Source organism: Falco naumanni, chromosome 10 (genome assembly GCF_017639655.2).
Source record: "Falco naumanni isolate bFalNau1 chromosome 10, bFalNau1.pat, whole genome shotgun sequence".
Lineage (NCBI taxonomy): Eukaryota > Metazoa > Chordata > Aves > Falconiformes > Falconidae > Falco > Falco naumanni.
Genome location: NC_054063.1, coordinates 5,504,761 through 5,524,749, shown reverse-complemented (window position 1 = coordinate 5,524,749; position 19,989 = coordinate 5,504,761). Strand labels below are relative to the sequence as shown.

The following is a 19,989-nucleotide window of genomic DNA, read 5'->3' as shown; positions in this document are numbered from 1 at the left end:
GTATGAAAACGCACAACGAGAAATTACTGCGAGGAAGCTGACAAAATTTGCCCTGTTGTCTATTAAGAGCTACGGTCTGTACAGATGCTTCTCAAGTCTTGTCTTTTCTGATACCACCAGAGCAGTTACACAAAAGATTTTTTCAGACGTTCGGTGGGATGCAGACTAGCTACAAAAGCAGCTCATTTTGAAACCACATGCTGAAGTAGAATTGCTGTCATTTATGTTACTGAAGTGCTGCACAGTCAGTTCTACTGAACAGTCTTATGAACACTAGCAGTCTGATGAAACCTGTACCAAGCAGCTATGATGAAATATGAAGTGCATGAGGTAACATAATAAAGGAATATACCTTAACAGACAGTGTTCAACAGATGAGATATAAAAGGAAACCTGACAACCAGCAACAAAGGAGAAGGCATAAAATCTTCACAAGCTGCTTAAGATTTAATTAGCTAAGAGATAATGTGCCTTTATTATGACATGTAATAGATCATGCCATCAATTTTATCTCTGTACCTGACTTTATAAAATGTATGTCTAATCTACACACAGGGACAGCAAATGAAATTTGCAGAGGATGTGAACTGAATCATGAACTGAAAATCAAAGGGATTCAATTAGCTGGAAATAAGTTAATTACCAGTCTCCAAAATAATAAACTGCCAGAAGGCCTTAAGTTCCCAAAAATACATTTATGGTCAAGGACTGAAAAAAACTCATTTTGGTATTTAGCCTTAGGCTAACTAGGGAGAAACAGGCAAAGATGCCACTGTAGCAGAGTGATATGTGGCTGCTGTTAGTGTGCAAATCTTAAAAAAAAATGAACCCCCACGCATTTATTTTGCATTCCACTGCCAGGGATTTCTTCTTCAGGAGACAGCTTCCTCCAAGAACCTCTTGAGATACCCCACTGGTGCCAGAACAGTGCTTGGACCAAGGCATGACAGGACTGCCTGGGGCAGGCTCCCTGTACAGTCAGCACTTGCCCTGCAGGTAGCAATGGAAGCCACCTGGGGACTCCCCAGGAGAGAACTGGTTCTACATTTTTTCTGTCAACCTGCCCACTCGCTAATAGCAGCTGAGGAATAAGAGATACATAGCAGCATGGATTTAGCTAGATCAGATACCACAATCTAAGCAACTGCAAAGGGGGAGAGTAACTGTTTGGGATGGGGCAAGAGGAGTAATATCTAATTCAGGCTCAGTGTTGGACCAAAATTCCTCAATGGGAAAGTCCATTATCTTAAAGGAAGAAATCAGAAGCCCCATCACTATTAGAGATATTTATATCTATTTGCACAAAGCTCTGGAAAACAGGGCTAGGATTTTTTTGTTCAGAGAACCAGACATTTACAAGAACATTTTAAATGTCTTAAAATGGACCAAATAATGATTTAGATGCAGCCTATATGGAGTTGGTATGCAGCTGCACCTACATTCTTTACAGAAAAACTACATTGACATTTGAATAATTGCTCTGAAGGTATCAAAAGCAGATAGACAAATCCCCTGGGACTCTACTCCAGGGTCTAGAGGAGGAGGAAGAGAAGACAGCAAACATATTTTTGGACCACGCACACCCAAACAAGACCGTGTCTCTATTAAGTCATTCAATACTTCGATTTTACTCTCTTCTCTCTAGTTGTGTATCAAGGTGGCTGTACTCTAAGTGCTAAGGCTTCTCCCTGCAAGCCATCTGCCTGATGCTCTGCTTAATTCTGAAACTGCTGCTCCTGCGGCAATTACTGAGGAAACACAGTATAGCTGTAAGAAAGTCTTTTGTTAGAGGAAGCAACTCATGTTTCAGGATGCCACACTGTTCTACACTCTTAAAGAATAAAAAAAGTATGTTCTCTGCAGAGCTCTAGCTGACATCAGTTTCACTAGTATGCCAGTATCTCCATGGGGGAGCTTATTTTTAAGCCACTGAATAGATCTATTGATTGAAACATGGTTATTTGCACAGCTGAACGGAAAAGCTGTTTCATATTAAACCAGCTAGATACATAATGCACTGTTGCTACTTGACCTTTGCCGATGGAAAAGTGTACACTGTACCTACCCTTTGTCCTTGAAGACCTCACATTTAAGAAATACATCAACTGGCTGCTCAGTTCTAATTTTCAATGGCACAAACTCTACACATTAAAAAATACTTTCCAAAGAGATAACAGAATTTCTCACCTTCCTAAGGAAGCTCCCCCTCTCAGAAGCAAACACCTTAGCACTGTAACTTGGAAAGTTTGCAGAGGCCTTATGTGGAACAGAAGCTTTATGTCTGTTTTACCATTGGAATTGATCACACTGTTGTTCTGATAGTGTCAATGACAATCTGTGAGGATGCTTTGCAATTGGGCATATGTGTAATGACTAGATACTGACGAGTTTATTTGTGGAAATTATTGTCCCTAATGGCCTGTGGCACCAGAGACTATAGCAAATATTAACAGAGCAGGGGTTGTGAAGTGCCTAAGATGCAAAGCCAGTAACACCCACTTAGCATCCTTCCTGTGGGGGTTACACTACTGGATCACCTGCTTCACTTAATTCCTTTCTGTCACTACAGGAGAAGCTGCCTTGTACCCTTGCTAAAACCAGTTAGAGTATCTCAGCCTAAGGAAAGCTAAAGTACAACTTTATCAGGTTAGGTTACCTTTACCTGATCTAACTGATCAGCTACTTATTAGCAGGAAGGTGTAACAGCAGGACACACAGCAAGTAAATATTAGCTTTGCTCAACTGGCACAAATGCTGCTTTCCAAAAACTGGCTGCTTTTTCACATTTATCAAACTATTTAAATAAGCATGTGTTTGCATGGGTTGAAAATATCTGGCACATGCTTCCAAAGCACTGCACTGACGGATGGGGTACTCAGAAGACACATCTAGAGCAGCACCAGCAGTGCTATGGAGCGACGCACTCTGGATCACCACCTGTGTTACTGTGACACAGCCAGCCAGGGAGACAAGGACCACGTCAACTTTGTTATCAAGCTTGAACCGCGGGATTCCTGTCTGCATTACAAATGGCAGGGCAACAGCCTGCTAACAAGAAGATAACTACAAAATAACTCATGAAGAACTCCCAGCTAGCAATAATTAGTACTTGGTTGATACCAATTGCTTCAGAGTTGTTCCTGCAGCATTAACAGGCACACAACTCATTTACAAAGAAATCCTTAGACAAGCCAAAATAAATGCCCATTACCAATGCCAGTGCAGGCACCCAGACATTTTGCTGGCTGCAGTCTTAGTGTGACAGCCTGCTATGACTCTAGGGACTACAGCGGTGGCTGCAAAACATTTCATGCCAGCTGCTGATGCTCTCAGCTTTGACACTTGTTAAGGGAGAGGACACAGCTGTGACTTTGCACTGTCAGGAATTTTGAAACAGCGAGGGCAACTGAGCCTCCTGCGGCAGTCTCCTTTCCATCTTCAAAGTGACACAAAGGCAATTAAGGAAGGGCTGGTGTCCAATACCTGTCCCATAGCTTAGACAAGCTCTGCAGATAGCTATACTGGAGGTCACAAAGAGGTCCTAACAAAGCAAGAAGCCCAAACTCTGCCTTCCTCCCCTATCAGTCAGGCAGAGTTACACTGCAGAGGAAAAAGCATGAAGATGTTTTTACATGAATCTGTTGATACTCAGAGTAAACCTCCCAGTGAAACAGCAGTTCTACTGGCTGTTATTTCAGGTTTTGAACACTCAGACTAACATGTCCATAAGAAAATAAAAATACATCATGTTTGTAGACACTTAGTCATTAACTTACTCTCACACTTAACAGTGGTTTTTCTGGCACTTTGTTTGTTAATTTAACTCTCCACCAACAGGTGACCTCTCAGGCAGAGAGGCAGAGGCTGAGCACACCCCAAGAGATACACACTGGAACACCTGTGCTTCTGCGATTGCCTTTTTCCCTTCTACGTGCCTGATGGAGGGAAACATTTGGGTGATTTACAAATCTAAATCTTCAGTAAGTTTTCATATCTTTTCTTGTTACCACACATATGTTGTATGCAATACCAATAGAGCTCAACCTATTCTACACAATGAATTATTAGATGTGGACCACCTAATATTGGTTGTGACAACTGTTATCTGCGAAGAACTTGGCTCACATGCTACAACCATGCCATTTCTGAACTTACAACTGTACAATGAGCAATAAACATTCTCAAATGTTGGAGAGGTGGTAGCAAAAATATTAATTTTATAGTTCTCACCTTACTAATGCTTTGACAGTGGATCTAACCACACTGGAGAGCAGGAACAATGGAGACACAAGAATATGAAACAGGGAGATGGAGGCAAATGCTACTGATGGGGAGAAGTCAGCCTTTCTTGTCAGATGAGCATGGACCACAAATGTCTACAAAAGAGATTTGTTATTTCAGTGAAAAAAACCCCACCATCATTATCAGCATTTTGTCATAAAGAAGGAAACGCGCAAAGACTTCATATTTCATAAGAATTTCATTTACAGAATCTCAGTTTATACTTTCTGAACAGTTTGGGGGAGCGTTACATACTCCAGGCTGCTTCTGGTCACAGATGACAAGCAGGCATTCTCCATTCTCCCCCAAACAAATTGCAAATGTGTAGCAGGTTTGCACCCTGTTCTCCTCCTTCCTCATTTCCAAATCACATATACTTGAAAACGCAGTTACAATGAACACTACTTGGAAAAGTCCATACTTACTATAAGCACAGCTGCAATTGGTATTGCTGCATTCATAAAGACTGTGAAGGAAAACACAAAGGAACATTTAGAAACAATTTCCATTCAGGCATGCTATATGGTAAAATACTACTAGCACTCATTTGCAATGGCATTTTCTACGCTTAACATGGGAAAAATGCACAAGTATCTACTACGCACATCAGTACACTGTTCTAACACGCCTGCAGTTTATTTCTCTTCATGTCATCAGAACAGACCGAACCCAGCAGTGCACCCCAGAAAAAGACGATCGATCTACTGGTTTTGAGCTGCCATCAGCTCACACACAGTTCAGGCCAGGGGTGCTGCAGGTCTCTGCCTCGTGAGAGGCAGAAAGGCTGAGCTGGTACAAGGTCTGGGGGGCACCCTGAATACCTGACAGTGAGACGGAGGGGGACCCGCCAGAGGCTGCACAGGACACAGCGCTGGGGCTGCCCTGCGGGCCGGCTGCACACCTCGCTCTGCCCCATCCTGCAGCCCAGCGGTGGGACCTCCCGGCAGAGCCACTGGCACGTACGTCCAGTTGTGACCTACTTCTCGGGCACCACTTCTGAGGTACAGAGCTTTGTGGCCCCTCAGGTTTTGGGATGCAGTTCAAAGGGTAGGGAAAGATTGACAAACCTGCACTGATCATTGATTTAGCTTATTCTTTTGGAGGATTTACTCATAATTACTCCTGCTTTGTCAGGGTTGGCTTGTGTGTACATCTTTGGGAAGTCAATGCAAGTTCTAACAGTACCTAAATGCAGTAGAGCTTCGATTTTAGCTGGGCCTTGAGTTATTAAAATGCAAACAATGAACCAGTTTCCTCCCTGACCTCAAACAGTGTCTGCCTTGGTACCCTGGACTCCCTCACTATGGCAACTCACACACTATAGCATTCAGAGGTTATTCAACCGATGGGTGGGGGGAAGCAAGCAAATACTATTTCTGTATAGGGAACCCTTCTACATAAGGCAGGAATATGGGTTGAGAATGAAATAATAACCAGTTCTCCATCTGGGAGCTTGAGTCAGAACCAGAGCTACGCCTGTCCCCTCCATTGCAACCTGAGGATATTATTTAATCACCACTTTCTCATTTTGACTTTGACTCAACTTAATTTCATTAAGTAAACAACACAGAGAAAGAGTACACAATCTACAGCTAAAATAGAATTAAAAGATCGGTACAAGTGTAACAGAAAAGAAAGAGGCTAACCACTTCTTTTCTTGCTTAAACTGGGCTGTCCTTTTCTCCTACCAGGCACAGTCAACGTTCAGACAGTAAAAGCACTCCCCAGTTACTTTATTTGAAGTGGAGTGTCATCATTTGACCCACAAATACTTCCGGCTGATTGGCTTGGCCATCCTTTGCTGGGCATAAACCCCCGAAGAATATACCATATTCTTCTATGTACCTTATACAGTATACTTAACATACCACCAGACATTGCTTTTGCCTACATTTAGAAGATCTTTAATGAAACCTCTAAAATACTTCTAAACTCGGTACTCAAGCTTAAACAAAACAGCTGTGTTATTTCACGTAGCTCTAACTCCAACTAAATGACAGAGGGGAGTATCTGAAAACATAGGTATGTTTGTGTATGTAATTGCAAAATAAAAGCTTAGCCTTTGAAAGACTAGAACATATTAAAGCCTAGACATTCAGAGTTTACTTCTCACCCTAAGGAGAAAAAAAATATGTATTTTTCTGAGGGAAATGTTCTTTTCTGTCTTGGAAAACAAAGTGGCTTCAGTTCAGACTTCCTCCTAATGACTACCTCCTGCCCAGTTCTCACACTTCGTATAAACTTGAGGTAGTTATGGCACAGAAATTTTGATAAAGGGCAACTTGTTGCCTGTAACTATGGACTTCTTAATTCCACTAAATCCTTGCATTTGCAGTTTGCCTTTGAGGCTGCTGTAGTACACGAGTTTGCTTTTATGAATGAATCTGAGGAGAGAAACTATCAAAGCTGATAAACTTCTCAGAGGTGGATTCTGCTCTTCTGCTGTCTATGAGATCGTACCTGTCAAATGTGAAGCTGGCTGGATTAAATATACTGTAGGGCTGCCCACTGCAGGGCTTGGGTCACTTGGTGGCTCCCAAGAAGTCGATCTGATTTTTGCTATTATGTGAGATCACAAGTACAGCCAAAGACTTCACTGCCAACTTCTTTCAAGCAAACAGATAAGGCTTATTGAGCCACTAGAATGGTTTTTTTGTTATTTTAAAAAATTATTTTCATTTTTTCAATTAAGCAAGTATCCAGCATAATAAAATGTTTTCTAAGATAAATTTATTTTGCAGCTAAGACTTTTGGTTTAATTAGATTTGGTCAAAAGTACTTTGTTACTGGAAAAAGGTAGTCTGAAAATTGGGAAAAAAACATTTTCAGTTGTTTCTGAATATTTTAGGATAGCAACTACTGTTTCTTTTCCTGTGAGAAAGCCTGGAATTACTTTGCTTCTGACACATTAAGCAAAAATTCATAGAAACAGGAAAACCACTCCTTTCTTTCTGTCTTTCCTGAATATATAGCGTATACTAAATCCTGTAAAACTGAGCATAGGGTGATCTTACTCTTCAGTATGAAAAAAATTACAGAGGAATCTTCTTTGCTACAGTTAAAGAAATCGCTGCCAAAAATCAAAAGGTGTCACTACAAACTTTGCAACCCAGCTTTGATTCTGGTGGGTAGCTTTCATTAAGATTATAGGAAGAGCTAATTTCTAGAATAGCTCTTTTAGTACACATGAACAATTCCATATACACACAAACTGGATCCAGACCCAAGGGTGAGGCAGAGGAGATCCAATTTCCATGTGGTCTTGAAACGGAATTTTCTTTCTGTCTAGCCAACACTGCCCTGAAACTTGTAGGTATATTTTCTGTAATCCAATGCAAATCCATTCCTCATGAACAGAAGTAACTCCAACCACAGTCTTTCATTCATGCTAATATAACTAAGTGTATCTAGAAAAGAATTCCAGAGTCTTTTCTAAACTGTATGTTAAAAAAAAGGTATATATAAATATCTAATTTCTGCTTTCTTATTGTTCCTCTTGATCAATAATACATACAATCTTGGTCATCTGCCCTTTTAATTTTTTTTCTTTTAATAAATATATGAAATTATATATTCACTACAATATTAGCAAACACGTTTTGTGCTGATTATGCCTACTATTCTACTTATGGTAAGAAGAAAGGAAAGTTCTATATTTATGCTCCTTTTTTAGTCTCCTAAAGTCCAAGTTTGTAAAGATCAATATAATTTCTGCTAAAGACAGCGGGTGTAAGGAACTCTTGGGCTGAAACTACAGGAATCCTTTATAAGCCAAAATGATATGCACCGTCAACATAACAAAGCTGCGCTGGTCTACCCCAGCTGAGAAATTAACTGCTGTATCTCACATACACATAAATATCACACATAATACAAAACAAGAATGCAAATGCAAACATTAAATCTTTCAAGAAGCATCAGTAATATTTAGAACAGTTCTTAATAATACAAGTTCTTACTTATGTCACTATTTCTTTACAGAACAGTCAGTACTCTTGGGATGACTAAGCCTTCTCCTAGCTGTTACAAATGATACTGTGAGGACTGGAAATCAAATAAGCCTCTACAGCTCCTTCAGTCCTACAGCTGAACCTGTGGCCCTGACTATAAATAGATTTTAATGTCACATGTCACACTGCAGACAAAGGGAGCCCATCTGTGTTGATCTGGGTGTAAGATGGAGTTTCTGGTCACACAATCTACCCCAGTTAAATTGTGGTTTATGTCAAAATGGAAACTACTTTTCAAGCACAGAGCGCTCAGGATCTCCAGAGAGAAATTCTGGTCTCAGAACTCAGTGAAATCCTCAACTTAATGTCAGTTAAATTCAGTGGGATCAGGATCTTTCGCTCAGGGTACACTAGCTGTATAATCATTTGGCAGGCAAGAAAGTCAGCTGCACGTCTCTCGGGTGAATGAAATCACATGATACTATCCTGACTGCAAGGTTTTTTGCTAAGGAGTAGTCTTCCTTATTGGCCTAAAAGGTATTTGTACAGGTACCTTGTGGCATTTGAATACTAAAAGTTTCCATTTCATTAACATCTTACACATTATACAAAAAGTATTCTTCAGTATGACTTTACTAATTATTTCTAAAGTAAAACAGTAGCAATGATATAGGTGATGCATATGATCCTCTCAAATACAGAGTTCAATTGGCCCTAGGTATTTTTAAAAGGATAATAAATGCCTTAAAGTAGGTTGAAAGATAACATGAGACAAAATAATCTAGATATAGAATGACGAAATTGCTAGCATTCTTGTATTTTTCCTTTCTAGGATATAGAAATGGTCTTAAGAATCACTTATTTTTATAAGAAATCCAGATTTTGAGTAAGAAAGTGCAAGAACCATCTGTGGGAGCTTCAATGCAAAGACAATGCCTGTTGCATATAACAATACACTATACTGTGCAAAATGCAAGGAGGAAAAAATAAAAAAATCACCAAGCCCCTCCCTAATCAACAAAGGCTTCATCCTGAAGGCTATGTCACAGAGGAGAATATTTTGGCTGGAGGCAGCCTGTGAAAAACTTGTCCCTCAAAAGCTTTTCTCCAGGAAAGCCAGTGCCACGAAGCATTAACCTGGACTTTCTCTTTTAGGCATATTTCCCACACAGGCAAAATTCTATTGAATTAGATGGAAACTCTGACTAAATGGAAAGTGAGGAGTACAGAGCAGAGCCTAAAGCAACTGGAACAATCTTAACTCATTAGTAGCTAGTAATGCAGTAGCACTTTAGCTGAACAGTGGATTAGAATGAAGTGACTTACTGGATATGGAGGTATAAAGGGCAAAAGACTTGAGGCTAGTCATTTCCTTCTGTCTGGTTTCCTCCACACTGCTGTGAAAGATGTGTTCCCAAGCATAGAGTTTAAGCAGCTTAATGCCTCGGAGCATCTCATTTGTCTTCTTCAGTCTCTCATTGGAGTACTCCTGCAACATTTACAAACACGTTTACTTCAAGAGTGTAATTAAAGCACCTGTTCCCCAAACACAAGGATCACACAAATATCGTATGCAGTCTCTTGTAATCAGTTAAGTATACTTTATTAGTTCTGTCCATTTAGACGCTCTGTTGCTGTTTATCATGAAGGTGAGCTTTGCCAGGGCTCAAGTGAAAAGGCCATTGATTTGCACTCCTGAATCATACAGCTTGTACTGAAACATTTTACTCTGTCAGCTTTCTGATTACTTGCAAGGCAGCCTCTCCTGACGTCTACTGCCCAGCGCATGGGCTGGATTTTCAACAGGCACACTGACAGCATAGAGATCAGAACACACAGACAAGCTACAATGGGGCGCACGGCTCTGCCCCATCAATACGATACAGAAACAACAGTGCCAGGCTTCAAAGCAGCAAGGACACATCAGCAAGAAGCTGTGATCCTGTAGGGATCCTTGACTCTCAGCAGGGCCAGCTGGCTCAGGCACAGTAACACACAGGTAGTTGTACTCCCAGTAAAGCATAACTGGAAGGTATGCTGCTTCCAGTTTTGAGGCTAGCCCAAGGATCTTTGTACCATTACACAGCACAGTGCAGACATTCCTAGCAAAAAACACACTGCTCCCATCTGCAGGAATGTTTAGGTGATGCTGACTGGTGTCTTGGATGCTACAGGGATGAATGTCTACAGCTCTTGAAGGGTGTGCGTGTTGATCACAGAACAGTCAGAGTTGGAAGGGACCCACCCAGTCCAACCCCCTGCTAAAGCAGCTTCACTTAGCGCAGGCTGCACAGGGTCTCATGCAGGTAGGTTTTGAATGCCTCCAGAGAAGGAGACCCCACAGCCTCTCTGGGCAGCCTGTTCCAGTGCTCTGTCACCCTCAAGGTAAAGGAGTTCTGCCTCATATTCAGATGGGAGTTCCTGTGTTGCAGTCTGTGCCCGTTGCCCCTTGTCCTGTCGCTGGGCACCGCTGCGAAGAGCCTGGCCCCGTCCTGTCGGCACTCGCCCTGGAGAGATGTGTGTGCATCGATGAGATCCCCTCTCAGCCTTCCCGTCCCCAGGCTGGGCAGGCCCAGCTCTCCCAGCCTGTCCCCATACGGGAGATGCTCCTGTCCCCTCATCATCTCTGCAGGCTCCGCTGGCCCCTCTCCAGCAGCTCCCTGTCCCTCTGGAACTGGGGAGCCCAGCACTGGGCACAGCACCCCAGATGTGGCCTCACCAGCGCAGAGAAGAGGGGGAGGAATCACCTCCTTCGACCTGCTGGCCATGCTTCTCCTCATGCACCCCAGGGTCCCACTTGCCGCCCCCCAGCAGGACAGCTCAGCCTGTGCTGGTGCCGTCCCTCCCCAGAGGCAGGACCCTACACTGGCCTTGGCTGAACTCCATGAGATCCCCATCCGCCAGCTCTCCAGCCTGCCCAGCTCTGGCTGAACGGCAGTGCAGCCTCTGGGGAACCAGCCACTCCTCCCAGTTCTGTATCATTATTAAACTTGCTGGGGGTGCGCTCTGTCCCTGCATCCAGGTCGCTTGTAAGTTGAACAGGGCTGGGCCCTGGGGAACACCGCTGGCCACGGGCCTCCAGCCAGGCTCTGCGCTGCTGGTCACAGCCCCTGAGCTCTGCCATTCGGCCAGTTCTCAGCCCATCTCACTGCCTGCTCACCTAACCCACTGCCTGAGCTATGAGGGTGTTATGGGAGACAGTGTCAAAAGCCTTGCTGAGGTCAAGGTAGACAACATGCACCACTGTCCCCTTGTCTACCCAGTTGCTCCATCGTAGAAGGCTATCAGGCTGGTCAGGTGTGAATTCCCCTTGGTGAATCCACGTTGACTACTACTACTAGCCTTCCTTTCCTCCTCAGGCTTACAGAAGACCTCCAGGATGAGCTATTCCATCACCTTTCCGGGGATGGAGGAGAGGCTGACTGGCCTGTAGCTTCCTGGGTCCTCCTTCATGCCCTTTTTTGAAGACTGGAGTGGCATTTGCTTTCCTCCAGTCCCTGGGGACCTTTCCTGTTCTCCATGACCTTTCAGAGGTGATGGAGAGTGGCTTGGCAGTAACACCTGCCAGCTCCCTCAGCACTCGGGGGTGCATCCCGTAAGGGCCCATGGATTTGTGGGTGCCAAGTGTGCCTAAATGATCCCTAACACAATCCCCCCGGACCACGGGAAAGTCTTCCTTTCTCCAGACTTTCTCTCTTGCATGCAGGGTCTGGGATTCCTGAGGGGTGGCCTTAGAAGTGAAAACTCAAGCGAAAAAGATGTGAAGGCATTACTTTTCACACAGGAAGGTACACAAATAACTCATTACCACCCGTGATTTGTGGTGGAAGATTTCTGCAATCTGTCTGGCTCCATTACAGGTTCATATGGCTTCCTTGGCAGCGCATCAGTCGCTGAAAGTGGGGATAAGGTTCAGAGCAGCTGGGCATAGTAATTCCAATAAACCAAAGAAACTCTCTCAGCAGTGATGCAAGCGATTCAAATTATAGACAAGCCAAGTGGGGGATCAAGGAACAGCTTGTGACTTCTCAGACCTCTAAGCTCCCCAGTTAAGGAGAATGCTGTTTAAGTTAGGACTGCTCAGTGGTTATTTAAATAAACCAGCCTGATAGATTTCCACATCTATAATGTATCTGGGGGTCTGAGTTTGGATGCAGCATTCCTACTTCCTTTTCCCTCAGACAGCTTGCACCATCTGACTGCACAAAGCCATTTCAGTCAATGATCACTGACCATTTACATTTGCAAGTTAGAAAGACCTTTAAGTGCTTTTTTTTGCTCTTAGGGAAACATACTTGTTGAAAAACAAACTCCAAACCCTGTATCTTTACTCATTATGCTTATCATGTTCTCACATTCTTGAACATTAAAAAATGTTTGAGAATCAGTTCTTACTCAATGTCCATGGTCAGCTTTATAATTCAACACACCAAGCAATGCATAATTACCAGAGGTGATATCTGTATCATGTACAAGTTCGAAGAAACTTACCAAAGTGCTTCTCTGGGCTTGTGAGAGTTTTGTTGCTACAAAGTACTGAACAGGTGCAAGGACTATGATTACTGCTGCTCCAATTAAGGCACTGATTCCAAGAAGGTAGTAGAGCAGAAGAACTCCTACAATTATCTGTTGGGAGAAACAAAAGTGAGGGGAAGGCTTGGGATGGCTTCGCTTTGGGTATGCACCACAGAGACCAGTCGCAGGGTCACACAGGGACAGCACATTCAAAGCCAACTGCTGGTGCAGCTAACCCTGCCCCCAGACATCACACGTTCTGCATCACGGGCACAGTGGGGCATGAGCGGTCAGGATATTCTGTTGGAGGACCGAATACACCCAACGCAGCGTTCCTCCCAAGTTGTGCCCTCTGCGTGTTTCCCTCTCATGGATTCCCCATTAGGAACAGTAGAAGGTTGTACAGATTTGTGTATCTTCTCTAATATATTTCTCAAAGCTACTTAAAATAACTATTTAAAAATAAATACATTTATAAAAATATCTTTAAACAAAAGTTATTTTAAAATACTTTCAATTTGCACTGTGACATCTTCTCTTTAGAGTCACTATTAAATATGGCAGGGGTTTGGAATTAGAGGATCTTTAAGGCCCCTTCCAACCCAAACCATTCTATATTTCTGTGATTCTCCATTGGCCAGATTACACAGCATGCATTTCCTTTGACATACACGTGGGTTTTTTTCCATTGACATTTAAGCATTTTTACACCAGGAAAGTAATTAAATCTCCCAGTTTAATCAGAACTCACTAGCCTACAACACTGGGACTTCCACAAAGAAGAAATGTTTCTTTGCTTACTATAGAAACTAATATGAAACTTTATTAAAAATAAAACTGATCTTGCCAACGTTAACATGACATTATGTCTGACCAGTAAATTTTTAAAAAAAGATCATCATATTCATACCACTAAGATCTTCCACTTCAAATAAACTCTTAACATAAACTTGCAAGGAAGTGTTTGAAGGATCCACAGTACCAGACTGGCAATGACTCTTAAAAAATGGTTAGAGAAACAGCTTAAAAACCAAAGGTTTGTCTTTGGATAAATGAGAATCTAGAGAGAAAGCCACAGTCTGGATGGAAAGGGGTATTGTAAGCAGCTCAATAAATGCAGAAGAGATACACAAGCTACCAATATTAATTACCACTAATCTAATGACTGGCTCCTGAACAATCTGGGGCATTGACACTACATTTTTATCAGTATAAGCTCATAAATCATTCAAGACATAGTGACAGAAAGTTCATTTCCTACATAATTTCCCTTAGTTAAAAAAAAAAAAAAAAAAAAAAGGAGATTTCCTTAAAGCATTATCTACTATTCTTGCTATACTCGCATACTCTCATAACCCTCACAATTATCTTCCATCATTTTATAGCTCAGCAGTCACACACACATCGATTCCCACACGTATTTATGGGAATTGCGTGTTTCCATGAATCCCTAGTTTCCACATTTCCATCTTCCCGTTTTCATGAATTTAAGGCACACAGAGAGAAAACATAATTTTTTTTCTGAACAATCATTTTATGCATCTCTGCAGAAGAACTAAAATGTGACCCAAAATAAGTCATAGTATTTACCTAGGAAACATGTGGTAAAGTCCTATTGTATATACACCACAGATCTAGTAAGGGCAAAGGTTAAATTGTAAATTAAAGATCTTTTAGTGACGAGTAAGTGCACTATCTACTTCCACCTGAGGTCAGGAAATTCATGAGCGTATGAAGCCAAACAAAACACACAAGGCCTCTGTCACAAAGCCTTGGCAGAACTCCCCTCCAAAACATGAAACGGTCTTGGTCCTCACAGATCAAGATACTCATTCCCAGCTGCTTCTTCATGGGCAGACAATCTAGGCACCAGAAATACAGGAAAGCATTGAACAGTGCACAGTTAGGAGATGTTCAAAAATACCAAGTCAATGTGGGACACTGACTCCCTGCTTTACTGCTTTCCCCCACTACTGGTTGATTGTCAAGGACATGATGGGACTGGCCGGTTCTAGAAACAGAGCCTCAGCTTTTCACACAGGCAAAGGGAAAGCTATTAGCTATTCCAGCTACTGGATCCCAAGGGAATGGCTAGCTCACAGCTGCTTTTCCAAACACACGTGCGCACACCCCCAGCTATTGAAAGGGTCAGTCTTTGCAATAAAAATTCTATGTTTTCAACAAGCGAAAAATGATCCCATTTTCATCTTTATATTGTGATAAGGGCAAACTTTTAAAATGTACTTGTGTGTGGCACAGCAAAATGAATACTTGTATCTGAAAAGTGCTGAAATCTGTAAGCAATGTTGCGAGTAATTCTATATTTATCATACCACACACTACATCGTCAAGAATAAACAGTACGTAGACAATACCGGAGCTGCTGGAGGACAGTGTCTGGCAGATGGGAAGGCTTTCATTAATATTTCTGAGAAGGTAACGATCATATTTTTAAAAGCCTGTGTAATGAAACACGTTGCTTCCCTTTCATCAAAATCCAAAAGCTCTTACCTGCCAGAGATATATATCATAAGCAAGAAGCTCACCAATAGCTCTGGTTATTTTGTCTTGATTATTTATTGAAGATAGCAAATACTGTCAGCCAGAAACTGCTTTGTGGCCAGTTTTGAAAGAAACAAAATGTCCTTTCATTACAACTGTAAACTATCCCTGCCAATGAATCAGAGATATGAGAATACAGGATTTTTTAAATAATGACAATGAAATCAAACAAGAGTCTTTACAAAATGAAGGCGGGGGGAAAACCTTTACAGGGCCTCATTTGGCTCCCAGGGTTTGAGCCAAAACTACTGGGGGCATCTTTCAACTGATGGGCATCCCCAGGCCTCTTTTCATGGATTTCAATGGCCTTCAACAGTAACTTAAGGCAATGATAAAGCTCCTATTGACTCCAGCCAGAGCAAAGATGGGGCTCGGATTATCTGGACTGTATAGAAAACCTAACTAGTTATGAATGGCTATTACAAAATCCACAGCAGATGCTGAAATGCTAATTGTCTGGTTAAGAGCTGCAAAACAATTTAAACCCCGTTTTAAATAAAAATGAAGCTTGTGCAACTTTTTAATAGCCATCGCTTGAGCATCCAGTAATTGCTTTCACTGCCTCATAAAACAAGGTATTGAGTGAACGTTGTGGAAACATGTTTTGAAGAAACTTTTGACCAATGTGACTCCTTGATTGCAATGCATGCACTATCACAAAACAGGCGCAGGCTTTGACACTGAATGTCCTCATCTGCTAAGGAGCACCACAGGGTGAATTTTAATGCAAATATAACCGTATTTTCAGAACACTTGTCAGGAAATCTTTATGAGTCCGTGACTTCTGGCACATTAGAGCAAAGTGTTGTTACAGAATATGCAATGACGTTGGCTTAGTTCTCAGTTGCCCTACAGTGCTCTCTATGCTGAGCTGCCTTACAGTGGTCTTACAAAAAGTGTACGTGAAACTGGTACCTCTTATATTGACTGTTTTATTAACGGACTTACAATGGAGATGAAGCCTAGGGGATAACTGGATCCTAAAAGTAATCATTAAAGAGGTGGATCCCTCTTAATGCCTCATAGCTCTTTCAGCAATATCATTTTAGCAGAACACAACCACTGACTTACTGCAGGGTACTTCTAGTAAATGGGCAAAAAATACCCTGATAAACAAATTACTACTAAACAAAGTGCCAACCCATAACCATATGCAATATGATATTTCACATCAGTTTATTTTCCTTATAGCTGTGTTCTCTTTGGTGAAAATGCAGGTTCCCACTACCCCTCCCCCCCCCCCCCCCCCCCCCCCCCAATTCCAGGGAAACCTTCCTGATGCTAAAAAATGTCAAATTTCTTCCTGAAAAATTCCTGCTGATAACTGCTGTATCCATTATCCTTTTTTAATTCTATAAAGTAAAATGTTTTTAACTGGCATACAAGTGTCTCCAGAGTAGATCGGGAAAACTAGCCTATACTCCAATGTAGTTGCTCCTACACAAAAAAAGAGACAAGTGCATTTATACTAGATGAATGCAGTCACACTATGACCTGTACAAATACGACTACATTCACTCTAAGTCTTAATATTTTAACAGGTATAGTTATATACAGCTCACATATGTAGAGTAAATGCAAACCCTAGGCATGAAGGCACAGTTAAAAGAAGTCATCAGTTAGTAAGCTGCTGGTTGTTTACACTTTAACGTGCTCACTATCCTGATTAGATGTTTTACACAACTCTCATTGGAGTTAGCAAGAGTTTTCCCAGAGATTCAGACAGATTTATTCTTTCTCCACATCCTACTGCAGTCTCAGAAGCAATCTGACCCTCACTACCACAGAGGTACCAGAAGACATATGGTAATATATCAGGTTTCAAACACATAGCAGAAGTGTGAAAACTTCCAGGGTTTTTCAAGAGGACACCAACTGGTTTTCCAGAGAACAAATACTCCCCGAAGACTGAGACTACACAAGAGGACACAGATGCATTCAAGAACTCACTGTCACTGATAACGAAGAACCTGCACTGCCCTCCCCCATATTTTCCTCAGTGAGGAAAATAACAAATCCAGGGCAAACAGTTAAACCAGGGATTTTTTCCAGGTTTGGAAGTTAATCTGGTTTACCATGCAATCAGATTATTTTAAGACCATCACAAAGCAGAACCTGCTCTTCGGATCTGCAGCAGCTTGACCAAAACCTCTTGGTTTTGACAGGAACAACTGTAAGATCCACTCAATTCTACTACATATCGTTATTATCAGAAAAGAATCCAGATCTCGATGGCCAGCAGTCTAGCATCTTACTCTTTGAAGGACATTCATATAATTTATATAATCACCTGAACAGCTGGCTTTTCTTCCCCATCCCCAACTTGTCAATGTAATATTCCAACGTGCTCCTCATCTTACAGAAGAAAATCACTAGTATCACATGTTGATGGACACAGGAACTCCCAAACAACACTCCTAAAGCCACGTTAGAAACTCGCTGGAAATATGACCTGCCAGTTGCAGTCCCATATACAGGCTCATAAAAATTATTTCATTTTTGGGCAAGGGCAGACAACTCAAAATGTAAAACTGCCAGGTAGATTACTTGCAGCTTTCTGACTTCCACATCAGCCAAATGGGCCTCTGCATAGTGCTGCAGCCAGCCCACCTTTGTGACATGAACACAACGGAGTTTTCATGACGATTTTGAAAGTAATGACACTTTTCTGAAATTCTGAGTGAACTCAGAACTGCACTGCCTCTTTTGTTTCTATTGACTTTTAGCACTGAAGCACCCTCAGCAAAAAATAAAGAGAGTAGCTGGAAGAAAGCAGAAAGAATTGTGGGGTACTGTATTAACACCAGATGAAGCTATGTGCTTTACTGTCACTTTTCTCAGGAAATTCCTACATGGAAGTGCAGGAGGTTTCTATGGTTTTAAGTACAGGCTCTTCCTAACTAAGTATTTTGCACTTTTCCACTGTTTCAGTAAGTGAGAACCTGAAAAAACAATCCAAGGTTGTACCGAGATTGCTCTGACCTCCTACTGTGTCTGCTCTACCCTCTTACTGACAAATTTAATCACATGGCCATGAAGTCCGATCACCACTTCACACACTCAGAGGAGTACCACCACACTGAAAAAAGACTAGTTTTGGTCAGATGAATTTTTCAGTAGCTCTGCCAGCTCATGTGACACAATGCACATTGTATTAAGCAGGAACAATGAAGGAGGTACAAATTCTGTGCTTCCATGTTGGACTTTGCACATGAACTCCTGTTTCAGTAAGGGAAGTAAGGGTTAAGATTAATTTAAGTCAGTCCTGAAAGTATGCTCTGAAATGGGACTCTGCTTTCCTCATTTTAGAGTTCTGGTAAGATACAGCTGTATTTCCTTGGGCATTACACAAGACATGGAATATGGAGTCACCAGGCAATTGAGTGTGACTCAGAACAGTGATCTGCTCCGTGTCATGCATGTGGGAAAGGAGACTGAAGGGATGAGAGTGGCATTTAGAGACAGGAGACCAAATACATCAGAGAGGATAAAGTAGCAGAATCATATCATGTAACAAATGAACCTGTGGAATTTTGTACGCTAGAATTTGCCATCCATGAGGCCGCAGTAGTTTTAAGGGATGACCAAAGGATCATATATTTGATCACTAAGTGATCATATATTTGAATAAACTGCTACTTTGCTTGCTTCTGCTGGGGTTCACAAGACAAATGATCGCAATACATTTCAGTTAACTCCCCTGATGTAATAAATGAATGCACTGGAATAACACAACCTGCTGCACCCTATAAATTCTTATTACAAATGCAAAGCATGTTTGGCAGCAGTCAAGATTCTAATACAATCCTAAAGACCTAGAGTCCTGTCACAGATGTGAAATCTATTATGTACAATGTTTCTAGACGTTGATAGCTTGACATCTCATTTCAAGTTATTCTGTAACTTTACTATCTCTGCTTCCATAAAATTCTTAAGTAATACCTCACTACAGACTGACACACGTTAATAACAAAAGCACATTCAATCGCCTTACCTGTACTGGCATAGCCCAAAGGTTAGGGCAGAGGAAAAAGAACCACATCAGCTGATTGGTGTCTATGGCAACCAGGTTACAGATCTGGCCTGCTGTCATCTCCCCCATAGACATGTTAGAAGTTGAAAGCTGCATAATTTTATTGTATATTTTTGTCTGGAAGAGAGATCAAAAGCTGTTAGTATACAGAAATAAAATAAGAGTTCTAGCTTCATCTAAAGCACAGGTTAGTCCAGCATGCTTGAGGGAAACCAACATTCCCAGTAACTTGAACGAAGAGCTTAAAGTTTGGCCTTTATGATGAAAAATTTTAAGTTACTGTCTTACCATTGATCTACGAAAAGCACAGTGCAATTAGGCCCATAATGATTATCTAAGTACTCCCTTTTTGCATCCCTGTGGATCGGTAAGAGAATAAAACCTCTACTGGCCAAGAACCACATTAGCAACTATGATTTATACCTCCAGCTTCTCCGCAGAGTGCCCTTGCTGTAACGAGGTAAAAATAAAAAATATATTCATTACATTCAGTATATTATATTCCCTGTTATTTTTCTCTGGCCATTGATGCAGGTCCCATCCAACCTCAGACCCATGTTCCTGGCTGAGAATATTGCTACATTTTGGCTAGACCACCCAGTCCACAAAGTTTAATTCACAGACAACTAATGTAAAAGGTTCGACTCT

At 41.7% G+C, this 19,989-nt stretch overlaps 1 protein-coding gene across 6 annotated transcripts in view; it reads right to left on the bottom strand.

Moving 5' to 3' along the window:
* Positions 1-19,989, bottom strand: part of ABCC8 (ATP binding cassette subfamily C member 8) — an 82,886-nt gene that overhangs the window by 42,570 nt on the left and 20,327 nt on the right. For all 6 annotated transcript variants that reach the window (XM_040607880.1, XM_040607874.1, XM_040607875.1 and 3 more), the window contains 5 exons: positions 19,303-19,458; positions 12,723-12,857; positions 9,558-9,720; positions 4,707-4,747; positions 4,231-4,376 (listed from right to left, as the gene is read on the bottom strand). In XM_040607880.1, coding sequence (XP_040463814.1) covers positions 4,231-4,376; positions 4,707-4,747; positions 9,558-9,720; positions 12,723-12,857; positions 19,303-19,458 — 641 coding nt within the window. The remainder of the gene's footprint in view (positions 1-4,230; positions 4,377-4,706; positions 4,748-9,557; positions 9,721-12,722; positions 12,858-19,302; positions 19,459-19,989) is intronic.